Source organism: Hypanus sabinus, chromosome 24, assembly GCF_030144855.1.
Source record: "Hypanus sabinus isolate sHypSab1 chromosome 24, sHypSab1.hap1, whole genome shotgun sequence".
NCBI lineage: Eukaryota > Metazoa > Chordata > Chondrichthyes > Myliobatiformes > Dasyatidae > Hypanus > Hypanus sabinus.
Window position 1 is genome coordinate 36,181,952 of NC_082729.1, and position 21,650 is coordinate 36,203,601.

The following is a 21,650-nucleotide window of genomic DNA, read 5'->3' on the forward strand; positions in this document are numbered from 1 at the left end:
CCATCTCCCTCTATTCGGAGGCTGGTCTTTATTCTGGTCCTAGACTCCCTCGCTATTGGAAACATCCTCTCCATATCCACTCTGTGTAGGCCTTTCAATATTCAATAGGTTTCAATGAGATCTCCTCCTCATTATTTTGAACTCCAGTGAGTACAGGCCCGGAACCATCAAATGCTCCTCGTACATTAACTCTTTGATTCGTGCAGTCAGCCTCTGGACTCTCTGCAATGCCAGCACATCTTTTAGGTATGGCACTGCTCTCAATACTCCAATTACTTGTCCTCCACAGCTGGCCTGTGTGGCAATACATTCCACACATTCAGCTTTTATTTCATCATGAAAAAGCAGAATAGTGTTTCAGCTACAGAGAAAGGCCAGTGCAGCTAGACAAATAAATGGTAAGGGTCACAACGGGATTGGGAGATCTAAAATTCATCTTTAGCTTACCAGAGGTTTATTCAAGAGTCTGACAACAAACAGTTCTTGATTGACAAAATGGCAGCTGTCCTTGATTTAAGAATCATTAAGATTTAAAAATCATTTAAGAATCTGATAACAAATAGTGGGGTGGAAGCTGTTCTCAAGCCCGGTGGTACGTGGTGTCAGGCCTTCTGCCCGACAGGAGGGGAAAAGAGAGAGTGACTGGGTGGGAGGGGTCCGGGATTATTTTGGCTGTTTTACCAAGGCAGTGGGAAGTCCAGAAGGAATCAGTGAAGGGGGAGGTTGATTTGTGCCATGGACTCTGTAAATCCCTCAACAGAGCTGCTGCTGTACCAGGCCGTGAATAGGATGCTTTCTGTGGTACATCTGTAAAAATTGTTCAATCTATCGGAGAATTTTCTTTGCTGATCCAAGGAAGTCGTGGGGTTGGTGTGCTTTCTGAATAAACTATGCTGCCTCTCACTGAGTCCATTTTGTCCAGCGGTTCCCAACCTGGACCCTTGTTCTGAATGTGTCATGACCAGATTCATGCTGTTTCCAGGTCTGTACCATTATCTGGCTGAAGATTTTCTACCCCCAACCCTCCCCCAGATTCTCAGATATTCCCTGCCTATTGTCTTGCTTTCCTTCCAATTTGATACACGAATATTAGTTTTATTTGACACATGGACATTGAAACTCACAGTGAAATGTGCCGTATTTGCTTCAGTGACCAACACGATCCAGGATCGTGCTGAGGGAAGCCTGCAAGTGTTGCCAACATAGTGTGCCCACAATTTGTTAACCCTAGCTTGTACGAGGAAACCCATGCAGTCACGAGCAGAGTGCAAACTCCATACAGGTAGTGGAATTGAACCCCGATTGTTGAGGCTGTAACTGCTTTTCACTGCTGCTGCACCAAGGGACTGCAGGTCAACTCCTGTAGTGGATATGTTTCAAGTCTGGTTTCCAGCTCTGCTCTCTTAGTAGCCCGTCTACGTTTCATCACCCCAGGGTGTGCACCATCCTTTGGTCAGGCTTCAGCCTGGGACTCTCTCTGCTTCCTTTCACCGAGGGTTTTCTCTTTTTCTCCTCCCCTCCCCCTGCAGGTACATGATGCAGTGGCCAGGAAGCCGGATTTTGCACAGATACGAACTGGATGCGTTCCTAGCACAGGCTGTCTCTTCCAAACTGTACGAGCCAGACCAGCTCCAGGAACTTAAGGTACAGGGGGCTGTGAGGAGGGGTGGGGGGATGCGCAGTGTTGGTGGTTACCAGGAACTGCGCTGTGTTTCACCGGAGAAAGCTGTGTGCAGATGGGGAAGGGTTAGGTTCAGAGAGGGAAGTTGTTTCACGTTCTTGCCCAGTGTGATCGCAAATTGCTACCAGCTGCTGTTGGGGTGGAGAGGGAGTGCCACCCACACCTGTCAGTGTGACAGTGCAAGGGGAATCTCCCCTTGACATCCATAGATGTCGCCTAAACCCTCAGCCCCTGTGCTTAAGATAAACAAACTTCCTGATTTCCAAAGCTTTCCCAATGGGCTGAACATTTCATCCATGGATATTCCAACCAGTCTTTGTGTACTGTGGAGACCAGAAATGTTCTTGCAGCCCTGCAGCCCATCTTGTCCACGCCTACTATGTTGTGTGAACAGTCTGTATTTGGCCCAGAGCCTTCTAAACCTCTCCTATCCATGGTACTTATCTAGATGGCTTTTAAACATCAATAATGTGTCTGCCTGAGCCAGTATTATTTCTGACAGCTCACACCAAGTACTCTTTGCGTCAAGAAGCTACCACTGGATGTCCTTTTCAAATCTGTCACCTCTGATCTTAACAGCCCATCCCTGGGAAACAGCCTCTGTGTACCCCTGATGAACTTTGTCAGGTCACTCTTCGATCACCTGCATTCCAGTGAATAAAGTCTTTGTCTACGTAACTTACCCTTATAGCTTGGGTCCCCAAGTCCAGGCTACATCTGAGTAAATCTTTTCTGGACTCTTTCTAGTTTAATAACATCTTTTCCGTAATGGGGCAACCAAAGCTGTGCACAATACTCCAAGTGCGGCCATTGCCGTTGTCTCACATAACTGCAACATAATGTCCCATCTCCTATGCTCAGTGCCCTGACTGCGAAGCCCAGCAACACTAAATTAATTCTATAACTCATGGATATTTATTGCTTATTTAGTTCTCTTTGTATTTGCACAGTTTGTTAACTTCTGCACATCGGTTGTTTGCCTGTCTTTGCCATATGCAGTTTTTCAATAATTCATGTTTGTATTTACTGTAAATGCTCACAAGAAGACGGGGTAATATATGGTGACATATACGTACTTAGATAATAAATTTACTTAGAACAGACTTCATCCCCGTCTACCAGTGAAGCTACTTTCGGTGAACTATATTTGCTGGGGTTTAGGAGGGGTGGGGGATCTTATTGAAACCTATCAAATATTGAAAGGCCTAGATAGAAAGGATGTGGAGAGGATGTTTCCCGTAGAGGTGGAATCTAGGACCAGAGGACACAGCATCAGAATAGAAGGGGATCCCTTTAGAGCAGGGATGAGCAGGAATTTTTGTTTATAGCCAAAGGGTGGTGAATCCGTGAAATTCTTTGACATAGATGGTTGTGGAGGCCAAGTCACTGGAAATATTGAAAGCAGAGGTTGATAAGTTCTTGATTAGTAGAAGGTGGCAAAAGATATGGGGAAAAAACAGGAAAATGGGGTTGAGAGGGATGACTGAGCCATGATGGAATTGTGGAGCAGACTTGATGGGCTGAGTGGCCTAATCATGCTCCGATGTCTTGTGGAAAGCCATGTGCCAGTCCTCAGCCCACATACAGTGAGACTAATTTGTCATTTGTACACTAAAACATACAGGGAAATGTTGTTTTGTGTCATTGAGGAACACAGTCTGAGGTTTATGCTGTGGCTGCCCGCAAATGTTGCCACACCTCACCCCTCGATCTCCTTTACTCCAGGGAATAAAGTCCTCATCCACATAACCTCTCCTTATAACTCAGGACCCCTGAGTCCAAGCAACATCCTGGTAAATCCTTTCTGCACTCGTTTAATAACATCTTTTCTCAAGCCGAGTGACCAACACTGTACACCATGCTAACAAGTGAACTTCTTAGACAACTACACAAAAACTTTACAATGCCTACAGTGCCCCAAAGGATGGAGGCCAGTGTTTGTTGATCTCCCTAGCGCGAGTCTGGGGGCAGTGGTGGTTGGCCCAGTGAGATGGTTTGGTGGCGGGGGGTGGTTGGGAAATGTAATTAACCAGGAGGCATGGGGTTTGGGGATAGGGGAAGGCAGTTCTGAGCCCACTGCCAGTGGCTCTAACCCAAACCCATTTCTCTTCCTGAGTCAAGATCGAGAAACTGGATGCTCGTGGGATCCAGCTGGCCGCCTTGTTCATGAGCGGTGTTGACACGGCCCTCTTCGCCAACGACGCCTGTGGGCAGCCCATCCCCTGGGAGCACTGCTGTCCCTGGATCTACTTCGACGGCAAGCTTCTCCACAGCAAGCTGGTGCGGGCCACCCGCGAGAAGGCTCCCCTCATCGACCTCTGTGATGGTCAGGTAAGCTTCTGCCTTTACTCAAATGCAGTCAGCATCCTTTGCCTCAATAGTCAGTTGACCTGTGCGTCCTCTGGCATGTGCTTGTACACGCAAGTCCTTGTCATACTCTGAATTCAGACCATCAGGTTAATTGTGTTGGTAAATACTGCATTTTACTGTGGTGCCTTATTAGCTATAGGGTGGATCTCTCCAGTGGACAAGTTGGTTAGAATTTTAATTAGCTTTATTTCAGAATCAGCTTTAATATAATTGGCATGTCATGAAATATGTTGCTTTGAGGCAGTAGTACTTTACAATATATAACAAAAACTAAATTACAATAAGTACACAAAAAATAAATAGTACAAAAAGAGGAAAAATAGTGAGGTCGTATTCAAATCTAATGGCAGAGGGGAAGAAGCTGCCCTTAAATGTTGAGTGTGTGTCTTCAGGCTCCTATGCCACCTCCCTGATGGTAGCAATGAAAAGAGGGCATATCCGTGATGGGGCTCCTTAACAATGAATGTTGTCTTTTTGTAGAAGTCCTCAAAGCTGCGGGTACTAGTGCCCATGAGAGAGCTGGTTGAGTTTGCAAGTTTCCACAGCTTTTTCTTGTGCTGCTTAGTGGCCTCTCCAAACAAATGTACACTGAAACTTCTTGTGAAATGCTTTACTTTTCATCAACAGTCAACGCAGCACAAATGCCGGGGACAGCCTGCAAGTGTCACCGTGCTTCTGGCGCCAAGATAGCATGCTCACATCTCACTAACCCTAATCTGTTTATCCTTGGAATGTACAGACTCCTTATAGCGGTGGTGATCACTGGTGATGCAAAGTGATTGTGCTAACTGCTATGGAAACGTGCATCCACGTGAAATACTAACAATTAGCCTCTCAAAACGGAGTCCTTGACCTCTTCATCAAGAGACCAGTCAGTATGGATCTGAATTAACATCTTCTCACCACGACACTCAACACTGGTGTACCTCAAAGATGTGTGTTTAGCCCACTGCCTACTGTCTGCACTTGCGTCTGTTTGGCTAGGCACAGCACTAACACCATCTTTCAGTTCGCCAATGACACAACTGTTGTTGGCAGAATCTCAGATGTTTACAAGGAGGCATATAGGAGTGAGGTAGTTCAGCTGGTTGAGAGATATCACAACAACCTTGCACTCAACATGAGTAAGACCAAGGAATCGATTGTTAACCTCTTTCTAGTCACCTCTCATTCTCCTTCACCCCAAAGAGAAAAGCCCTAGCTTTCTCATGCACTCTACTCCAGGTAGCATCCTAGTAAACCCCACCCCCCCCACCCCTCCCTAATGCTGCCACATCCTCCTCATAATGAGATAACCAGAACTGAACAGTCCGTGCAGTCTAGCAGGGTTTTATAGAACCACAGTGTTGCCTTGTGTTCTTGAACTCAATTTCACAACCAGTGAAGGCCAACACACCATGCACCATTTTAACAAGCCTACCAATCTGAGTGGCAACTTTGAGGGATCGATGGACGTGGACCCGAAGGTCCCTCTGTTCCTCCACGCTGCTAAAAATCCCATCACTAACCCTGTATTTTGCCTTCAAATTCAACCTTCCAAAGTGAATTACTCCACACTTAGAGTCATAGACAAGTACAACACAGAAAAGGGCCGTTTGGCCCATCTAATTTGTGTCAAGACATTTAAACTACCTTGTCCCATCAACCTGCATCAGGACCATACCCCTATCATCTATGTACCTATCCAAACTTTTCTTAAACATTGAAATCAAGTTTGCATGCACCACTTGTGCTGGCAGCTCTTTCTACACTCTCACCACCCCTTCAGTGAAGAAGTTTCCCCTTATGTTCCCCTAAACTTTTCACCTTTCACCCTTAACCCATGACCTCTAGTTGCAGTCCTCCTCAACCTCGGTGGGAAGGCCTGCTTCCAACTTTTCCAGGTTGATCTCCATTTGCACTTGTCAGCCCAACCCTGCATCATGCCACTGTCCTGTTGTAACCTACGACAACCCTCCACACAATCCACAACTCCATTACTAACACCCCTCTGCCCCTGCTTCCACTTCCTCATCACAAAGAGCAGGATTCCCAGAACAGATCCTTGTGGAACACCACTGGTTACTGACCTTTACTGGAAGACAGACCACACACCCCCAGCCCCCACACCCTTTGATTGTCTCTGAAGGGCTTTGCAACTTCCGTACCTCTATACCTCAAACATTCAGCTGGATAAGTCACTCTCGATGGTGCAGCTGGAGAAAGTTGTTAGAATGGGGGTAGGGAGTCTTGCACACCTCAATCTACTCCATAAAAGTAGATGCTGCTGTACCTTGATTAGAGAGGAGATGGTTCAACAGTTCAAATGGGAATTCTGCACGTAAATGCAGTTGCAGGTCAGGGTCAGTGGGGTAAGTAACTGTATGATACCCTGCATCCTCTGTCAAGCCTTAAGCAATTCAGCTGGTACGTCACTTAAGAGAACAGATTTGCCTATTAGCTTAAACGCTGATAATCCCATGAACAATTTGCAGGTTACTTTTATCTGGGATACATTACCTTTAGCCAGTGTAACGTGAAACAAGAGTAAGTTGAGCCCTGTGATGTGGCTCTGACGGGAGATCGTAGCAGGTAAATTCGATCCCTCCTTGCATCAGAGAGGAAACCATTAATAATCTTGCTCTCCCTTTCAGTATATTCCCCGTGTGCCCAGGTTCTATCACTCACCTTCACACTGCAGTCCATGTACCGACCAACTTGCAGAGTTTTCGGGAAGCAGGAGGAAACCAAGACTCACAGGAAGAACGTGACAACGCCATGTGTGCAGGCATATGGCTCCCGAGCTCAGTGGTTCCATTTAATATCGGAGAACGTGTACAGTTTAACCTGAAATTCTTACTCTTCACAGACATCTACAAAAACTCCAAAGAAAGAATGACAGGAAAGGTTAGAACCCCATAGTCATCCCTCCCATGCACAAGCAGTAACCAAAGCATCAACCTTGCCCACTCCTGCCTCGACAAAAGTATCAGCTCCCCTCCACCCGCCATGCAAGAAATAGCAAAGCCCCTAAAGAGTATTGGTCTAGAATCTATCAGTAAAAACATTCTTCATCTCAACACTTTGACATCCCAAAGGCTGCTTCACCAACCAGGGAGAGATAGGTATCACTCCTGCCACATCAAGAGGGGATGCCAGCCTGGGGGATTGTTCAGCCCCCACAAGCTATCCCACTCTCCAGGCCCTCCACAACTAAACACGGCGAAGTTTCAGTCAGCGAGCTGCTAAGGCTTCTGACAGTGGAAATGGTCGGTGTTAATTATGCCTCTGGGCACATACTCACTGGAGTTTAGAAGAATTGGGGAGGAGGGATTTCATTGGAACATATGGAATATTCAAAATCCCAGATGGATTGGACATGAGAGTATGGTTCTAATAATGGATTCCAGGACCAGAGGGCATAGAAGGATGTCCCTTTTGAACAGAAATGGGGGAATTTCTTCAGCCAGAGGGTTTGAATCAGTGGAATTCCTCGCCACAGACAGCCCTGAAGGTTGATTGCTTCTTGATTCATAAGGGCACCAAAGGTTATGGGGAGAAGGGTTGAAAGGAAAAAATAAGTCGGCCATTATGATATAGCGGAGCAGAGCCATTGGGCTGAGCCGTCTAAATTTGCTCCTAGGGTCATATGGTTACCACTTCTAGTAAGGATGATAAATCTTCCAGCAGATAGCACCTTGATGAGGGACAGTATGCAGATAAAAAGAGACAAAAGATTCAATGTGTTGTGCTTAGAGCAAGTAGCATCTTCTGCACAGCCTTCTCTCACTCTGCTTGCAGCTCTATTGTAGAATAAGCTGATTTGTCCAGCTTTATCGTAGTCTGTGTCCCCTTAATCAGCCACCTTTCTGAAACTTCCAACTTGGCACACAAGCCTCTGCATATTGGAAGAGCTGGTTGCTTTAATGTGATTTGGATTCATTTATTTATCAGGTGTACATCGAGACGTATAGTGAAATGCGTCATTTGCATTAACAGTCAACACAATGTAAGAATGTGCTCGTCTCTTTCCTACCCAAGCACAGACAGGACAGGTTGCTTCCTGGCTTCTGACCACATCCTTAGACATCGATCATTGAACCTCCACTCCCCTGGCTAGACTCTCAGACATAGGGAAGTACAGCAAGAGAGGCTTTTTGGCCCAACTAGTCCATGCCAAAAGCATTTAAGCTGCCTACTCCTCCCATCGACCTGCACTGGGACTATAGCCCTCCGTACTCCTACTATCCACGTACCTATCCAAATTTCGCTTAAACGTTGAAATTGAGTTCGCTTGTACTATTGCGCTGGCAGCTAATTCCACACTCTCACGATCCTCTGAGTGAAGAAGTTTCACTCATGTTTCTCTTAAACCTTTCGTCTTGCACCCTTAACCCATGACGTCTGGTTGTTGTCTCATCCAACTTCAGTGGAAAAAGCCTGCTTGCCTTTACCCTCTCTATACCTCTTTCAAATCTCTTCTCAATCTCCTACATTCTAAGAAATAAAGTCCTCACCTATTCAATCTTTCCTTATAAACTTGGGTCCTCCAGACCTGGCAATATCCTTGTAAATTTTCTGTGTGTTCTCTCAATCTTATTTATCTTTCTTATAGGTAGGTGACCAAAACTGCACAGAGCATTCCAACTTAGGCCTGTCCAGTGTCTTATACAACTTCAGCGCAACATCCCATCTCCTAAACTCAATGCACAAGGCTTCTGTAGAAGTTGCAATAAAGACAACAATGTGGCCTGGAACAGTTGTACTCAAGCAAGAGCTTTGAAGTGAGACTGCTGGAGACATCTCCGCTTACTACAGACTCGACAGTGTGTCCTCAAACCAAACGAGCGAGACTTTTCCAGAAAGGTCTCCTAAAACATAGCGCCCCTTTAAACATAGGGGCTGCCAGAGACTGGCGAGATAACAGAAAAATGTTAAACATACCCAACTATTACTGGCTTTATTAACTTCAAAATGTCGTCATCAGTCTGCTTGAAGTTTCGATTGACTTTAACACCTATTGTGAATGGCAATTGATCTTGTGAGTAAGGAATTCTAACATGTACAATTTACAGTGATCAATGTCTGTAACCTATAAGCCAGTGGCAGTTTTTTTTTCAGACTTGAGCAGTTTGGGTGACAGGGGCCCATGCTGTTCTCCTTGTGCACAAGTAAATTAGAAAGAATTTCACACACGTCTGCCCTTACCCCACCCCCATCACCCTTCCAGCCTCCACATCCATCATATTATTCTCTGTAATTTCTGCTCCCTGTGCGACTCCCTTGTCCATTCATCCCTCCCCAGTGATCTCTCTTGTGTCGCCCATCATTGCAGGTGGAACATGGGCTACACGTCCCCTTACAACATCTCCCTCACTAACATTCAGGGCCCTAAACAGTCCTTCCAGGTGAGGCAACACTTCACCTGTGAGTCTGTTGGGGTCATGTACTGTATCCGGTGCTCCAGGTGTGGCTTCCTGTATACCGGTGAGACCCAACGTAGATTGGGAGACCGCTTTGCTGAACACCTATACTCTGCCAGAAAAAGCGGGATCTCCCCATTTAATTCCACTTCTCATTCCTGTTCCGACATCAATCCATGGCCACCTCTACTGTCAGGCTGAGGCCAACACTTTGGAGGAGCAACACCTCATATTCCGTCTGGGTAGCCTCCAACCTGATGGCATGAACATCGATTTCTCAACTTCCTGTATCCTCTTCTCTTCCCACCCCCCATTCACCATTCCCTATACCTTTTTCCCTTTCCCACCTTTTCTCCTTGCCTGCCCATTGCCCCCCTCTGGTTCTCCTCCCCCCCCCCTTTCTTCCATGACCTTCTGTCCTTTCCTATCAGATTCCCCCTTCTCCAGCCCTGTAGCTCTCTCACCAATCAACTTCCCTACTCCTTACTCCTCCACCCACCACCTTCTTACTCTGACTCCTCATCTGTTTTCTCAGCCTGAAACGTCAACACTTTATTCTTTCCTATAGAGGATCCCTGGCCTGCTGAGCTCCTCCAGCATTGTGTGTGTTGTTTACATTTCCAGCATCTGCAGGTTTTCTCTTGTTTGTGAAAATAAAAAGAATGATTGAGTCGTAAGAGTGCATGTCTTCTGGGCCCAGTGATTTTACTATCAACAACGGCACTGATTCGACACTTCCGACCTCTCAACATGCCCACCACAAGGGCTTTGATCTTTGGGCCTTCACCATTGGGGTGGTTGCAGACTTTCTGTAACTGATGTCTTCTAGCCAGATGTTGCTCCATTTGGTGACGACGCTTGTTGGCATCACTACAGCTGATGCTGTTATAACTTTCATCTGTTGTCTTCTCTCTCCACTGCCACCCCTTCCCTTTGCCCAATCTAGGCAGACCAGGTTGCCAAGGTGGAGAAGATGAGGCAGAGCATCTTGGAGGGGCTCAACCTGGCCCGACAGCCCATGCTACCACCATCAATGCCCCCGCCAGCCTTCATGCCCCCCATGATGGCACCCTTCTACCCCATGCCCATGTATGGCCGCTCCTTCGGGCCAGTTCCGCCCCCTCAGGGCCGGGGGCGGAGTTTTGCCGGTAAGTGCCCATCGCTCAAGCAAGTGCATAGGACAGGCAAGCCCTTCCATTTACGGCTCTTTCAGCCAGTGGGGAGCGGGGGCCGGGGGGATAACAGTTACGCTACCATGACGTCCAGTTATTTATGGGAGCTAACTGTGCGCCAGTTTGCTGCCATGTTTCCTATGAAAGTGAAACCTCCCTTGAGTTGCTTGTGTTGGAGTTGAGAGACAGGGCAAGCCCTCCATCTCTCCAGCCTCAGCTCTGGATTCGAACCTCTGCCACTGCTGTGTGATGCAGGTCACTGAGTGTACAGAAGCTCAGGGAGGTTCAGCGCTAATGTCCCCCAAGCCTGACAATCCTAGATTAGGGCTTCCCAACCTGGGGTCCACATTTCATGGTGTTTATTGGTCCATGGTATAAAAAATGTTGGGAATGCCTGCCCTAGATTACTCCCCACACCCCACCTTCACTACCAGTGTGTGGGAGTTTGCCTTGCGCTGATTTGCTGCCATATTTTCTGTGATTGCGAGCTATACCCCACCCCGGTATCTGCCTACAGGTAAAGTGGAAGTCATTTCCCTTTTATCTGCATCCACGGTCTCTTTGGGCAGTTTGTACGCACACAAGGATGTGCACCCTCTCTCCACATCCTTCCTGTCATGGGGTCAACTAGAAGTACACACATGCGCTCTGATACTTGCACGTGGATTGCAGCGATATTCCCAAGGAACTCCCTGTCCCCTTCCCAATTACACTGAGGTGCGAGTGGGAATTGTTCCAGGAATGCTGGAGTGGCCATATATTCTAGCCCGCAGGAGGCCGAGAGGATTGACCTGGTGGAGTGGGCTGGCCAGTGTCATCTTTCATGTAACCTACATGCTTCTCTCTTTCTCGTGCACTCTGTCATCTAGGCCTCCAGCAGATCTCGCAGGGAGGGAAGCTGGAGATCGCCGGCATGGTGGTGGGGCAGTGGGCGGGCAGTCGGCCAGCTCGAGGCCGGGGGTCTCTCAACCTGCAAGTTGTCTCTGTTGGGGGCCACGGCAGAGGGTGAGTATGGTCTCGGTGTGACGATGGGGGGGAGGGAGTTGGCATCTTGACCCAACACCACCACTCTATCCCCTCAATCCCCAACAGCCTTTGCACCCTTTACAAGGCCAAGTCGAAGTTCATGGTCATATGCATGTATACACACTGGGGGCTTGCAGCATCACGGGTGCACGGTATCATAACATCCATGATAAATGTAAAATGTGCATAAATTTAACAAGAGATGGCACAGCCGCAGTGTGGGAGAAGGTCCCTCTTAGTGTAGACTATCAGGGTGATCACAGTGGTGCTAAACCGATTAGGGTTATGCCTTTTGGTTGAAGGGAAGTTCTTGAATCTGGTGGTGGTGAGACATGAGGCCTCTGTACCTCCTGCTTCAAGCTCGTAGTGAGAAGGAATCGTTGCTGGACGTTGCCTTCTTGAGGTGGTGTCTCCTAAAGTTGCGACCATTGGTGAGGGAGGGATGTGTCCTGATACATCGGGCGCTCTGTGCGTTCAGTTTGCTGTACCAGAACATTTTCCACGATATATCTGTAGAAGCTTGTGAGTGTGTTCAGCGACATGCCATCCGAAAGCCAGCCAGCCTTGTGATTGCATCCACGTGCTGAGCCCGGGGCAGATATCTGAGATGTTACTACCTCGGAATTTAAAGCTGCTCTCCACCTCCGATTTGCCCCAAGATTTCTACAGTGAGGGTGGGTCCAGAACCACTTAGGGGGACCCAGTTTGGTTGGAGAGACATTAGGGACATTTAAGAGACTCGGGTAAACACGTGAATGAAAGTAAAATGGAGGACTATGGAGTGTGGAGAGGAAAAGGTTATATTGATCTTGGAGAAGGTTAAAAGTGTCTGTAGGAGACTGGAAGTGGGTTACTATCCCAACAATCTGCTGCCTCAGACTCTAGTTTGGCCAAATGGCTTAATTCTGCTGCTATGTCTTATGGTCTTATTCTTAAGGGTATGGGGAGAAGACAGGAGAATGGAGTTGAGAGGGATAATAGATCAGCCACGGTGAAATGGTGGAACAGACATGATGGGCCGAGTGGCCTAATTCTGCTGCTATATCTTACGGTCTCCCTGCAGCCCCTTACATTCCTGTGCATCAAAAGGGTCGAACCAAGCTACAACGTTTGCTAATCGGGAAACTTAACTGTCCTCTGCAGGCAGTGGGGGGGGTAATGGGAAGGAATGCGTATGCGTTGGGGGGGGGGGGGGGGAGGTGTCCTATAAGCTGCTCCCTCAGTCTGAAGCTGATTCTGCTCTCTCTGTTCCTCCTCTCCCCACTGGCAGGCAGGTGAAGGACGCGGCAGCATCCGGGAAGGGAGCCCGAGGGACCAGTGGTAAAAATGGATCAGCAGCCTCCACTGAAGATAGCCAGGTAACCACGAGCTCGTGAACGGGGATGGTGGGCGTGCGTGTCCGTTCCCTCTTCTGTCTGTGCTAACAGGCCCCTTCTCCCTATCTCTCGACAACTTAGCAAACCCATCCGACTGTGCCGAGTGAGGTGCCTCGACCCTTCACCCAGCAGAGCCCCACGCCAGAGGAAGAGGAGGAAGGTGAGGTGGAGGCAGCCTCTGAGCCGGCTCCGAGCCCCGCCGACGGCCCAACCCAGCTGAATGGGAGCACGAAGGGGGAGCAGGAGAGCCAACCTCCCGCACTATCGCCAAGTGCCTTAAAGAAAGACAGTGACCTTTGCAATAGTATTTCTCAGTTCAATGCACTAAATACTGACGACAGCTGCCACTGGGAACAGAAAGCGGCCAGTGCCGTGCGGCAGACTGAGGAGTAGAAGCGTGGTTTTTTACTTGCTCTCTCCTTTTGGTTTTAAAAAAAGCAGAAAAGGAAAATGCGTGCTTCCAATTAGAAAATTACTGTGTACCAAACTTGAACAGTTACCACCAACTCCCCTGCCCCTTCCTTGCCAATCCCGTCTCTGGCCTCCGCAGGACGGGATCAGCTGGTACCTTCAGCTCCAGCGTCAATGGACTGTATCTGGATAAGATATCCCAGGACTTGTGTGTACGTGTGTCCGTCAGCCTCTGCTCCCCTCCCTCCCTTTCTCCCTCTTACTCTCTCTCTCACTCGTCCCTCCCCCCGTCTCTTCCTCCCTCTATCTGTGCTGCTCACCCTCCTGCCACTCCCTCTCTGTTCCCCCCACCCGGTCTCCCTACAAGTCTTCTACGTGGTCTTTTACCCTCATCTTGCTTTGCTCTTTCCAGCAAAATCCATCCCACGATCTGAAATTACGTGCCCCCACACAGACAAACCCGCCCCACATAACTGTCAGAAATGCTGGGACTCCTTGCCCGCTCAGGTATGCCCTGAGGCAGTCGCTGCCCAAAGTGGGCTTTCCCATCATTCTCCAGACCCTGTTTCCCACTTCCCAGTGCTGCCGCTGCTTTCATCTTCACCGGTGTAGCTGGGAGGAGCAAAGCTGGGTGCACAGACACACCCTCACCCTGGTGCTGGGTGGTCAGGCCTGGCATCTATCACCGGTGTAGCTGGGAGGAGCAAAGCTGGGTGCACAGACACACCCTCACCCTGGTGCTGGGTGGTCAGGCCTGGCATCTATCACCGGTGTAGCTGGGAGGAGCAAAGCTGGGTGCACAGACACACCCTCACCCTGGTGCTGGGTGGTCAGGCCTGGCATCTATCACCGGTGTAGCTGGGAGGAGCAAAGCTGGGTGCACAGACACACCCTCACCCTGGTGCTGGGTGGTCAGGCCTGGCATCTTCACCGGTGTAGCTGGGAGGAGCAAAGCTGGGTGCACAGACACACCCTCACCCTGGTGCTGGGTGGTCAGGCCTGGCATCTATCACCGGTGTAGCTGGGAGGAGCAAAGCTGGGTGCACAGACACACCCTCACCCTGGTGCTGGGTGGTCAGGCCTGGCATCTATCACCGGTGTAGCTGGGAGGAGCAAAGCTGGGTGCACAGACACACCCTCACCCTGGTGCTGGGTGGTCAGGCCTGGCATCTATCACCGGTGTAGCTGGGAGGAGCAAAGCTGGGTGCACAGACACACCCTCACCCTGGTGCTGGGTGGTCAGGCCTGGCATCTATCACCGGTGTAGCTGGGAGGAGCAAAGCTGGGTGCACAGACACACCCTCACCCTGGTGCTGGGTGGTCAGGCCTGGCATCTTCACCGGTGTAGCTGGGAGGAGCAAAGCTGGGTGCACAGACACACCCTCACCCTGGTGCTGGGTGGTCAGGCCTGGCATCTATCACCGGTGTAGCTGGGAGGAGCAAAGCTGGGTGCACAGACACACCCTCACCCTGGTGCTGGGTGGTCAGGCCTGGCATCTATCACCGGTGTAGCTGGGAGGAGCAAAGCTGGGTGCACACACACACCCTCACCCTGGTGCTGGGTGGTCAGGCCTGGCATCTATCACCGGTGTAGCTGGGAGGAGCAAAGCTGGGTGCACACACACACGCACCCTCACCCCAGTGCTGGGTGGTCAGGTCTATCAGCAGTGCAGTATCCATTCCCCTCCCAGCAGTGACTGACACACAGACACACAGTGTGACTGCCCCAGTGACAAGAGTCTACAATTGGAAGCACACATTTTTATTTTTAATTTTTTTTCTCCCTGAAGAAAGAACTTATCGAATGGCCTTGTTAAGGGGCATGAATGTTGTGAAGAAGTAGCAGATTAATTTATTTTTGGTCTGCCTGAGACTGAGGACATTTTTTGTGCACTGGTAGTGTACCTACAGCTATAAGTGAGATTTTATAAAGGGGGGTGCCAGGTGACACATTCCCTTTGTATCAAACTTCCCCAAGATCAACACCTTTTCTTTTCCCCATTTGGCCAAACCTTGGGAGCTCAGTCGGCTGGGAATGGAGAGCGAGGAACGACGAGACTCCTGTTCCTGATGGCATTCCAGCTCTCGGGAATCTGCTGATGCTGTTCCCCACCTACCAGGCCTCTGGAATCAGCCGTTGTTGCCCAACTGGGTCTCAGTTCTCAGGAATCTGCTGTCATTCTGGACTGGATCTCTGGAGCCTGCTGCCGTTTCCCAGTCTGGATCTAGGGAACTGGCTGCCATTTTTTTCCCCCAACCAGGCCCTGAATTTTGGGACTCTCCCACCATTCCTGTGTTGGGTCTCGGACCTCAGGACTCTGCTGCCGTTCCCAGTTTGGATCGAGAGAACTGCACGCTGGTTTTTCCGGACCTTGGAAGTTGGCCACCATTCCTGACTGGACCTTGGGAATCTGCCACCATTCCCCTAAGTGGGTTTCGGGAACTGTGAACCTGAGCTGGTCACTGTATCAATCCCCTACAAGCAATGGAGTCAGCTCCCAGCACCTGGATAATGCTGAGTCAGAGGAGGCGAAAGGGAGGCTTTTTAAATTGGGCACCGTTGTTTGTGCCCATGCAGGGCTTGACTCCCTGCGGGCTGTTAGAATTCCCTCTGGGTGTGAAGTAGTCAGCTGTCAGGAGCCCCCCCCCATTGCCTCCCTCACTCCACCTCCAAGAGCAGTCAGCTGTCAGGAGCCCCAATTGCCCGTTGCTTACCTTCCTGCCCTCTGTAATCAGCACCACCCTTACAGATCTGACCAGTAAAACAAAAGCTAGCAGCAAGTCCCTGGGAAATGCACGAGGAAAGCAATGGAGGAACTCAGCATCTGTGAAGGGAACTGTGATGGTCAGCCATTTCTGTTCCAGTTCCTCCAGCACCCTGTGCGTTGCTCCAGATTACAGCGTCTATAGTCCCTTGTGTTCCCTGCACTCTCCTGCCCACCAGGCTGGCTGGGACTTGGCCCTTCTTTTAAAAGAAAATGCAATATGGATCCTTTTATTCTCTTGTTGCCACGGTTTGATCCCTGTGCTTCAGATTTGAGTGTTTTATTTTCCTTCTGAAAAGTTAAAAAACACACAACACACACAAAATGTTGGAGGAACTCAGCAAGTCACAGATGAATGATCCACTCTCCCTCCTCCTGGTGGGGGGAAGGGGACCCCTGTGCTCTCCACTTCACAGTACTCTGTGAAACCTGAGACAGATTTCTTGTCAGGCGAGGGGAAGCAGGGTTGGACTTTTCTGTCTAGTCCCACACCTGCTTAAAGTCCCCTGGGATGCTTGGGACTTGTTTTTTTGTAAAAAAGCAGTGTTTATTCTCTGGTTACCACAGGCCCTACGTAACACACACAAAATGCTGGAGGACTCAGTGGGTCAGGCAGCGTCTACAGAGAGCAATAAACTGAGACTCTTCATCAGAACTGGAAGGGATGGTCCTTTCTTCCCACGTCCTTCCCAGTCCTGATAAATGACCTCGGCCCAGAATGTCGGCTCCATGGATGCTCTCTGACCTGCCTGCAGCATTTTGTGTGTGTGAGCTGCTGGAGGTTTCCAGCATCTGCCAGGCTGTGGTTAAGACCCAGCGCTGCGCGTTACCATCTTAACCAGACCCAATGGCGACAGGAAGGCTTATTTAATATGAAGAGGCATTACTGAGTTGCCACCTCAATGTGGGCAGGTAATTGCTTGCAACCACTCCCTCCCCCTCCCCTCCCAAAACACACCATTGGCCATCCTTTGCCCTCTCTTCTGAGGTGGTGCAGAAACTTCTGTTCCCTGTTCCCCACTCTCTCCTCACTCCCAGCAAGGCAGGAGCAGACTGCTTCTTCACCTCCCTTGTTCAGGCTGAGAAAGATCACTTCCCTTCCATAAGTCAGACGATACTGGAAGGTGAGGAGTGGCAGAGATCTGCAAAACCTCTTCTCTTCCCCCCTCCCACTTTAAAAATGAACCAAAAGTTCCATTTGTCACTCGTCCTTGTGACCCATCTTGCAACGTCTACAGCAGTGTGGAAGGGGATTGGGATTAGAGATGCCTGTTAGCTGTGATTCAATTGTTCAGTCTGAATCCAATTTTGCTTTGTTCTTCCTCCACTTTCTGTTGGGGGGTGGCAGTCAAATAGATTTGTTATTGTTTTAAATTGCAAGCTCCAGCCCCATTTTGTGGGGAGAAGGGAGTGCCTGAGGCATCATCCCCTCTTCTCTCTTCTCCACCATGGAAAGCACACCTTGGAATGGCATCTGCCATTGCTGGTTGATGGAGCCCAAGTGGGCAGTCATATCCTGTGACTCCATACTGCAAACTCCACTCTCCTCTTCACAATTAGTCTCTTGACCCTTAAGCAGAGGGTGCTCCCACCACCTCTGCTCTCCGACAGTGACGGACCAGTGCCCTGTGCAATGAATGGGAGCACCTACCTGTTATCATATCTGGCAGATCTGTACCCAGCAACTTCCCTTGCATTATACAGTGACAAACGAGTCCCTTCCTCACCGATACCTCTCCCAAGCTCCACGAGTGATACCACGGCCACCTTACAGAGGGCGACAGAACTCTGCCCAGTGACCCTGTACCCTAGTGTTATACAGTGATACCTGTCCCCCACCAGTACTGCGGCCCACATGTACAATGACAAACCTATCAATCCACCAACACTGGTTGTATTATTACAAAGACCCATACTCTACAATAATAGACAGAATCCCACCAGAACTGTACCACGCATCAGTGCAAGCTCTCCAGTGACAAATTTGGGCAAGACTACATCCAATAAGGGGAAGGAGAGAGACAGGGACTGCCAAGACATACTCCTTGACGAATTTTTACCAATTAATCGTCCTAAATGAGAGGGTCTCTGAAGTCCCCAAGTGTTCTCGCTTTCCCCACTGCATCACACTTTATTTCCCTTTCTCTCACCCTCACCCTCCCCTCTCCTCACCCTCCCCTCTCCTCACCCTCCCCTCTCCTCACCTTCCCTCTCCACTAGGTTAACTCACAGTCTGTTCCAAATAACTGACATAGTTTAATTAACTTTCTGTGCAAATGAGCTAAATGAACCTGAATTGTATCGGGTCAGAAATGAGACAAGACCGAATGAAACAACAATTTCCTTTTCCGACATGTACTCGCGATCAGAGCACACTAATCATTTGTCTGGTTCTCTCCATGTCACTAATATATGCATGCTAGCACCCACTCTGTGGTGTGTGCTTGTGAGTGTGAGAGTACACGTGTGTTCATGTATGCATCCAGTCTCTGAACTTTTCATTTTTCCCATTGAAACGGGGAGCGGACGTCCCGCAAATCCTCAGCTCCCTCCTCCAAGGGTGAAGGGCTTCCAAGCACAGAATTTCCCTTCTAAACTCACAAAACCCTTGAGGAAAATGCCTTTGCGGCGCTGCGGCTTCCTATTGCAGAGGTCGGACATGTCCACATCTTGCATGAGCAAGCCCCCTTTCTGTCCTTCAAACCCCCCTTCCCCCCCCCCCCACACACACACACAACAAAAATATCCAGCGATAATTCTTGTGCTTCGACATCAGAGCGAGTCTGGAACCCTGAATTTCCTTCCTGCTGGATTTATTTTAATATAAATTTTATTAACTAACAGCAGTGAAGTTCATGAGACATTGAATCACTTTCAGTAGCAATCGACTGAAATACACACTTGGATATTGACTATTAATTTACACAAGATACTAAAAACTTGAAGTCGGCGTAGATTTTTTTCTAAAAATAAAATTTTAATGATATGTATGCTTAAAAACCGGCAAAAAACAAAATCGTTAATCCCTGTTGTATATCCTTTATGATTCTGTTTGTTCTTGTTAACCTTTAGTAATCGATTTGATATTGTCCTGTTCTCCACAGTGCATTGTCAACACAAGGTTTATAATTTTCTTTGCTGTAATGAAAACATTAACTTGCACCAATAAATTTTTCTCGTAAGCCATCCCTTCCATCCCAATCCGACGAGCAAACGTGTTATGGGTTTTCGGATTTATCCCCTCTCCTCCCCTTACCCTTCAACTAATTTCTAATTTGTTTTTAATCTCCCACCCCCATGGAATTTGTACGCTTTCAAATAGTTGACGTAAGCAAAGACAAATGTTGTTCAATATCGAGCCCCTCCCCATTCACTCTTGTGTTTTATTTCTATCTGTGTACGCATTATAAGCATTTTGTGAGGTGAAGTTGCCCCCATGGTTACTTAAAGATGATTTATTTTCTCCCGATTCCCCCCCCCCCCCCCCAATGTTTGCTTCCCTGGATTATTGCCTCCTGTCCCCGCTCTTTATCATGTCATAGTGAATAATGTCCAGTGCAATCCTTTCTCCCACCCCCCCCCCCCAATCCACAGGCAAAATAAATCCCCCTTATCTCCCATTGCTACTTAGTAATTGTATCGATGTTATGTTGAGAATAAGTGATTTTTTTTCTCTCTCTCTCTGAAGGGAAAACTATTGAGGGGAACTGAGTAGTTGTTGATGGTTCAAGCTGTGCTGTTTTAAGGGTGGAAGATACAGTGCTTAATTAATAAAAAGTCTATTCTTTTAGTATACACCACTGTAGTGTGTTCCTTTTTGCATCCACGAGTCAAGACAGCCCTTCTCCCAAAAACTGGAATTGCCCACCCTTTCTGAGGTAACCGATGAAGGATGTATTATCAGTGGTATGACATTGGGGAGTGCAAGCATTCTATTGAGAGACAGGAGCTGTATTGGGCCACTCTTCAATCATGGCTGATTTATTATCCCTCTCAACGCTTTTCCCCTGCCTTCTCCCCATGTTTGATCCCTATCAGCTTCTGCTTTAAACTCACACATTGACTTGACTTCCACAGAGTCACCATCCTCTAGCTAAAGATATACTCTCCCATTATTGGAAACCTCTCCACATCGTAGTTTTTCAATATGTGATAGGGTTTCAGTGAGAACCCTCCCCCACCCCCCAATTATCCTTCTGAACTCCAGCAATGACAAGCCCAGAGCCATCAAACACTTCTTGTTCCTGGGATCATTCTTGTAAATCTGGACCCTTTTCAATAGGGCCCAAAACAGTTGGCAATACAGCAAGTGCAGTCTGACCAAAGCTTTTTAGAGCCTCTTGCTTTTATATTCTAGTCTGACATTGCATTCATCTTCCTCACTAAAGGTTGTTGAAAGCAGTGTGACAGGTGGAGAAGAAGGTGTTTGGCACGCCAGTTGGCATTGAGAATACTAGTTGGGATTCAGTTATGGAATAACGCCTACAGATTTGGTCACCGTTACAGAAATAAATAGTTAAACTGGAAAGAGTTCAGAAAAGATTTACAAGGTTGTCCAGGCTAGGGCTTTATTCCTTGGACTGTAGGTGAGGAGTGACCTTATAGATGTGTTTCAACTGATGAGGGGTGTAGATAAGGTTAATTGCAACAGTCTTTTGCCAACGTAGGGGAACCCAAAACGGGGGTTAGGGGCATAGCAAGATTGAAAAGGGACTTGAGGGGAAATATTTTCATGCAGAGGGTAGCAAGTATACAGAACAAGCTGCCAGGAGGCAGATACAACAGTATCGGTTCAGAAGTACTGGGACAGGTATATGGGCCAAAAGCATTATATATTGGGATTTAGCTGGGCCAAAGGGGCCTGAATCCACAGCTCTCTGACTGTGTGCCAGGCTTCCGTGCCCAGCGGAGCTGCATAGTGGAGTCTCCTGGAGTGGTGCCACCTTGCTTAGCCGGTGGGGAAAGGCAGCTTTCTCTGCTGCAGGAGGGGGGAGCCAAGAAGATCGCACTGAAACTCCTGGACAGCTACAGCCGATCCAGCTATGGAATCACTCTTAGTTTGAGACACTGTACTTGGAAATACTACATGTATTTCCCTGTGACACCCAATTACACCTGTGTAACCAATTAATACTAATTGAATAAGGTAGATCTCAGTGCGGACTGGAGACGTTGTGGGCGTCACTGAGTCATGGCTGAAAGTAGTTTGCAGCTTAACATGCAAGGATGCACATTTTATCAGAAGGACGAGCAGGTGGGCAGACGGGACAGGGTGAGGTGCTATGGTAAAATATAAAATCAAATATTTAAAAAGAGGTGACATAGGAATGACTTATAATCTTTGTTAGAATTAAGAAAGTGCAAAAGTAATGGGAGTTATATACAGGCCTCTGAACAGTAGCCAGGATGTGGGATACAAATTACAACGGGAGATAGAAAAGGCATGC

General features: G+C 48.4%; 1 protein-coding gene across 1 annotated transcript in view; it reads left to right on the forward strand.

The window, feature by feature from the left end:
• Positions 1-19,998, forward strand: part of LOC132380661 (constitutive coactivator of PPAR-gamma-like protein 1 homolog) — a 75,636-nt gene extending 55,638 nt beyond the window's left edge. Inside the window, exons 12-17 of the mRNA XM_059949629.1 lie at positions 1,530-1,644; positions 3,803-4,012; positions 10,400-10,601; positions 11,495-11,630; positions 12,922-13,009; positions 13,109-19,998. Coding sequence (XP_059805612.1) covers positions 1,530-1,644; positions 3,803-4,012; positions 10,400-10,601; positions 11,495-11,630; positions 12,922-13,009; positions 13,109-13,420 — 1,063 coding nt within the window. The 3' untranslated portion in view covers positions 13,421-19,998. The remainder of the gene's footprint in view (positions 1-1,529; positions 1,645-3,802; positions 4,013-10,399; positions 10,602-11,494; positions 11,631-12,921; positions 13,010-13,108) is intronic.
• The last annotated feature ends 1,652 nt before the right edge of the window (positions 19,999-21,650 follow it).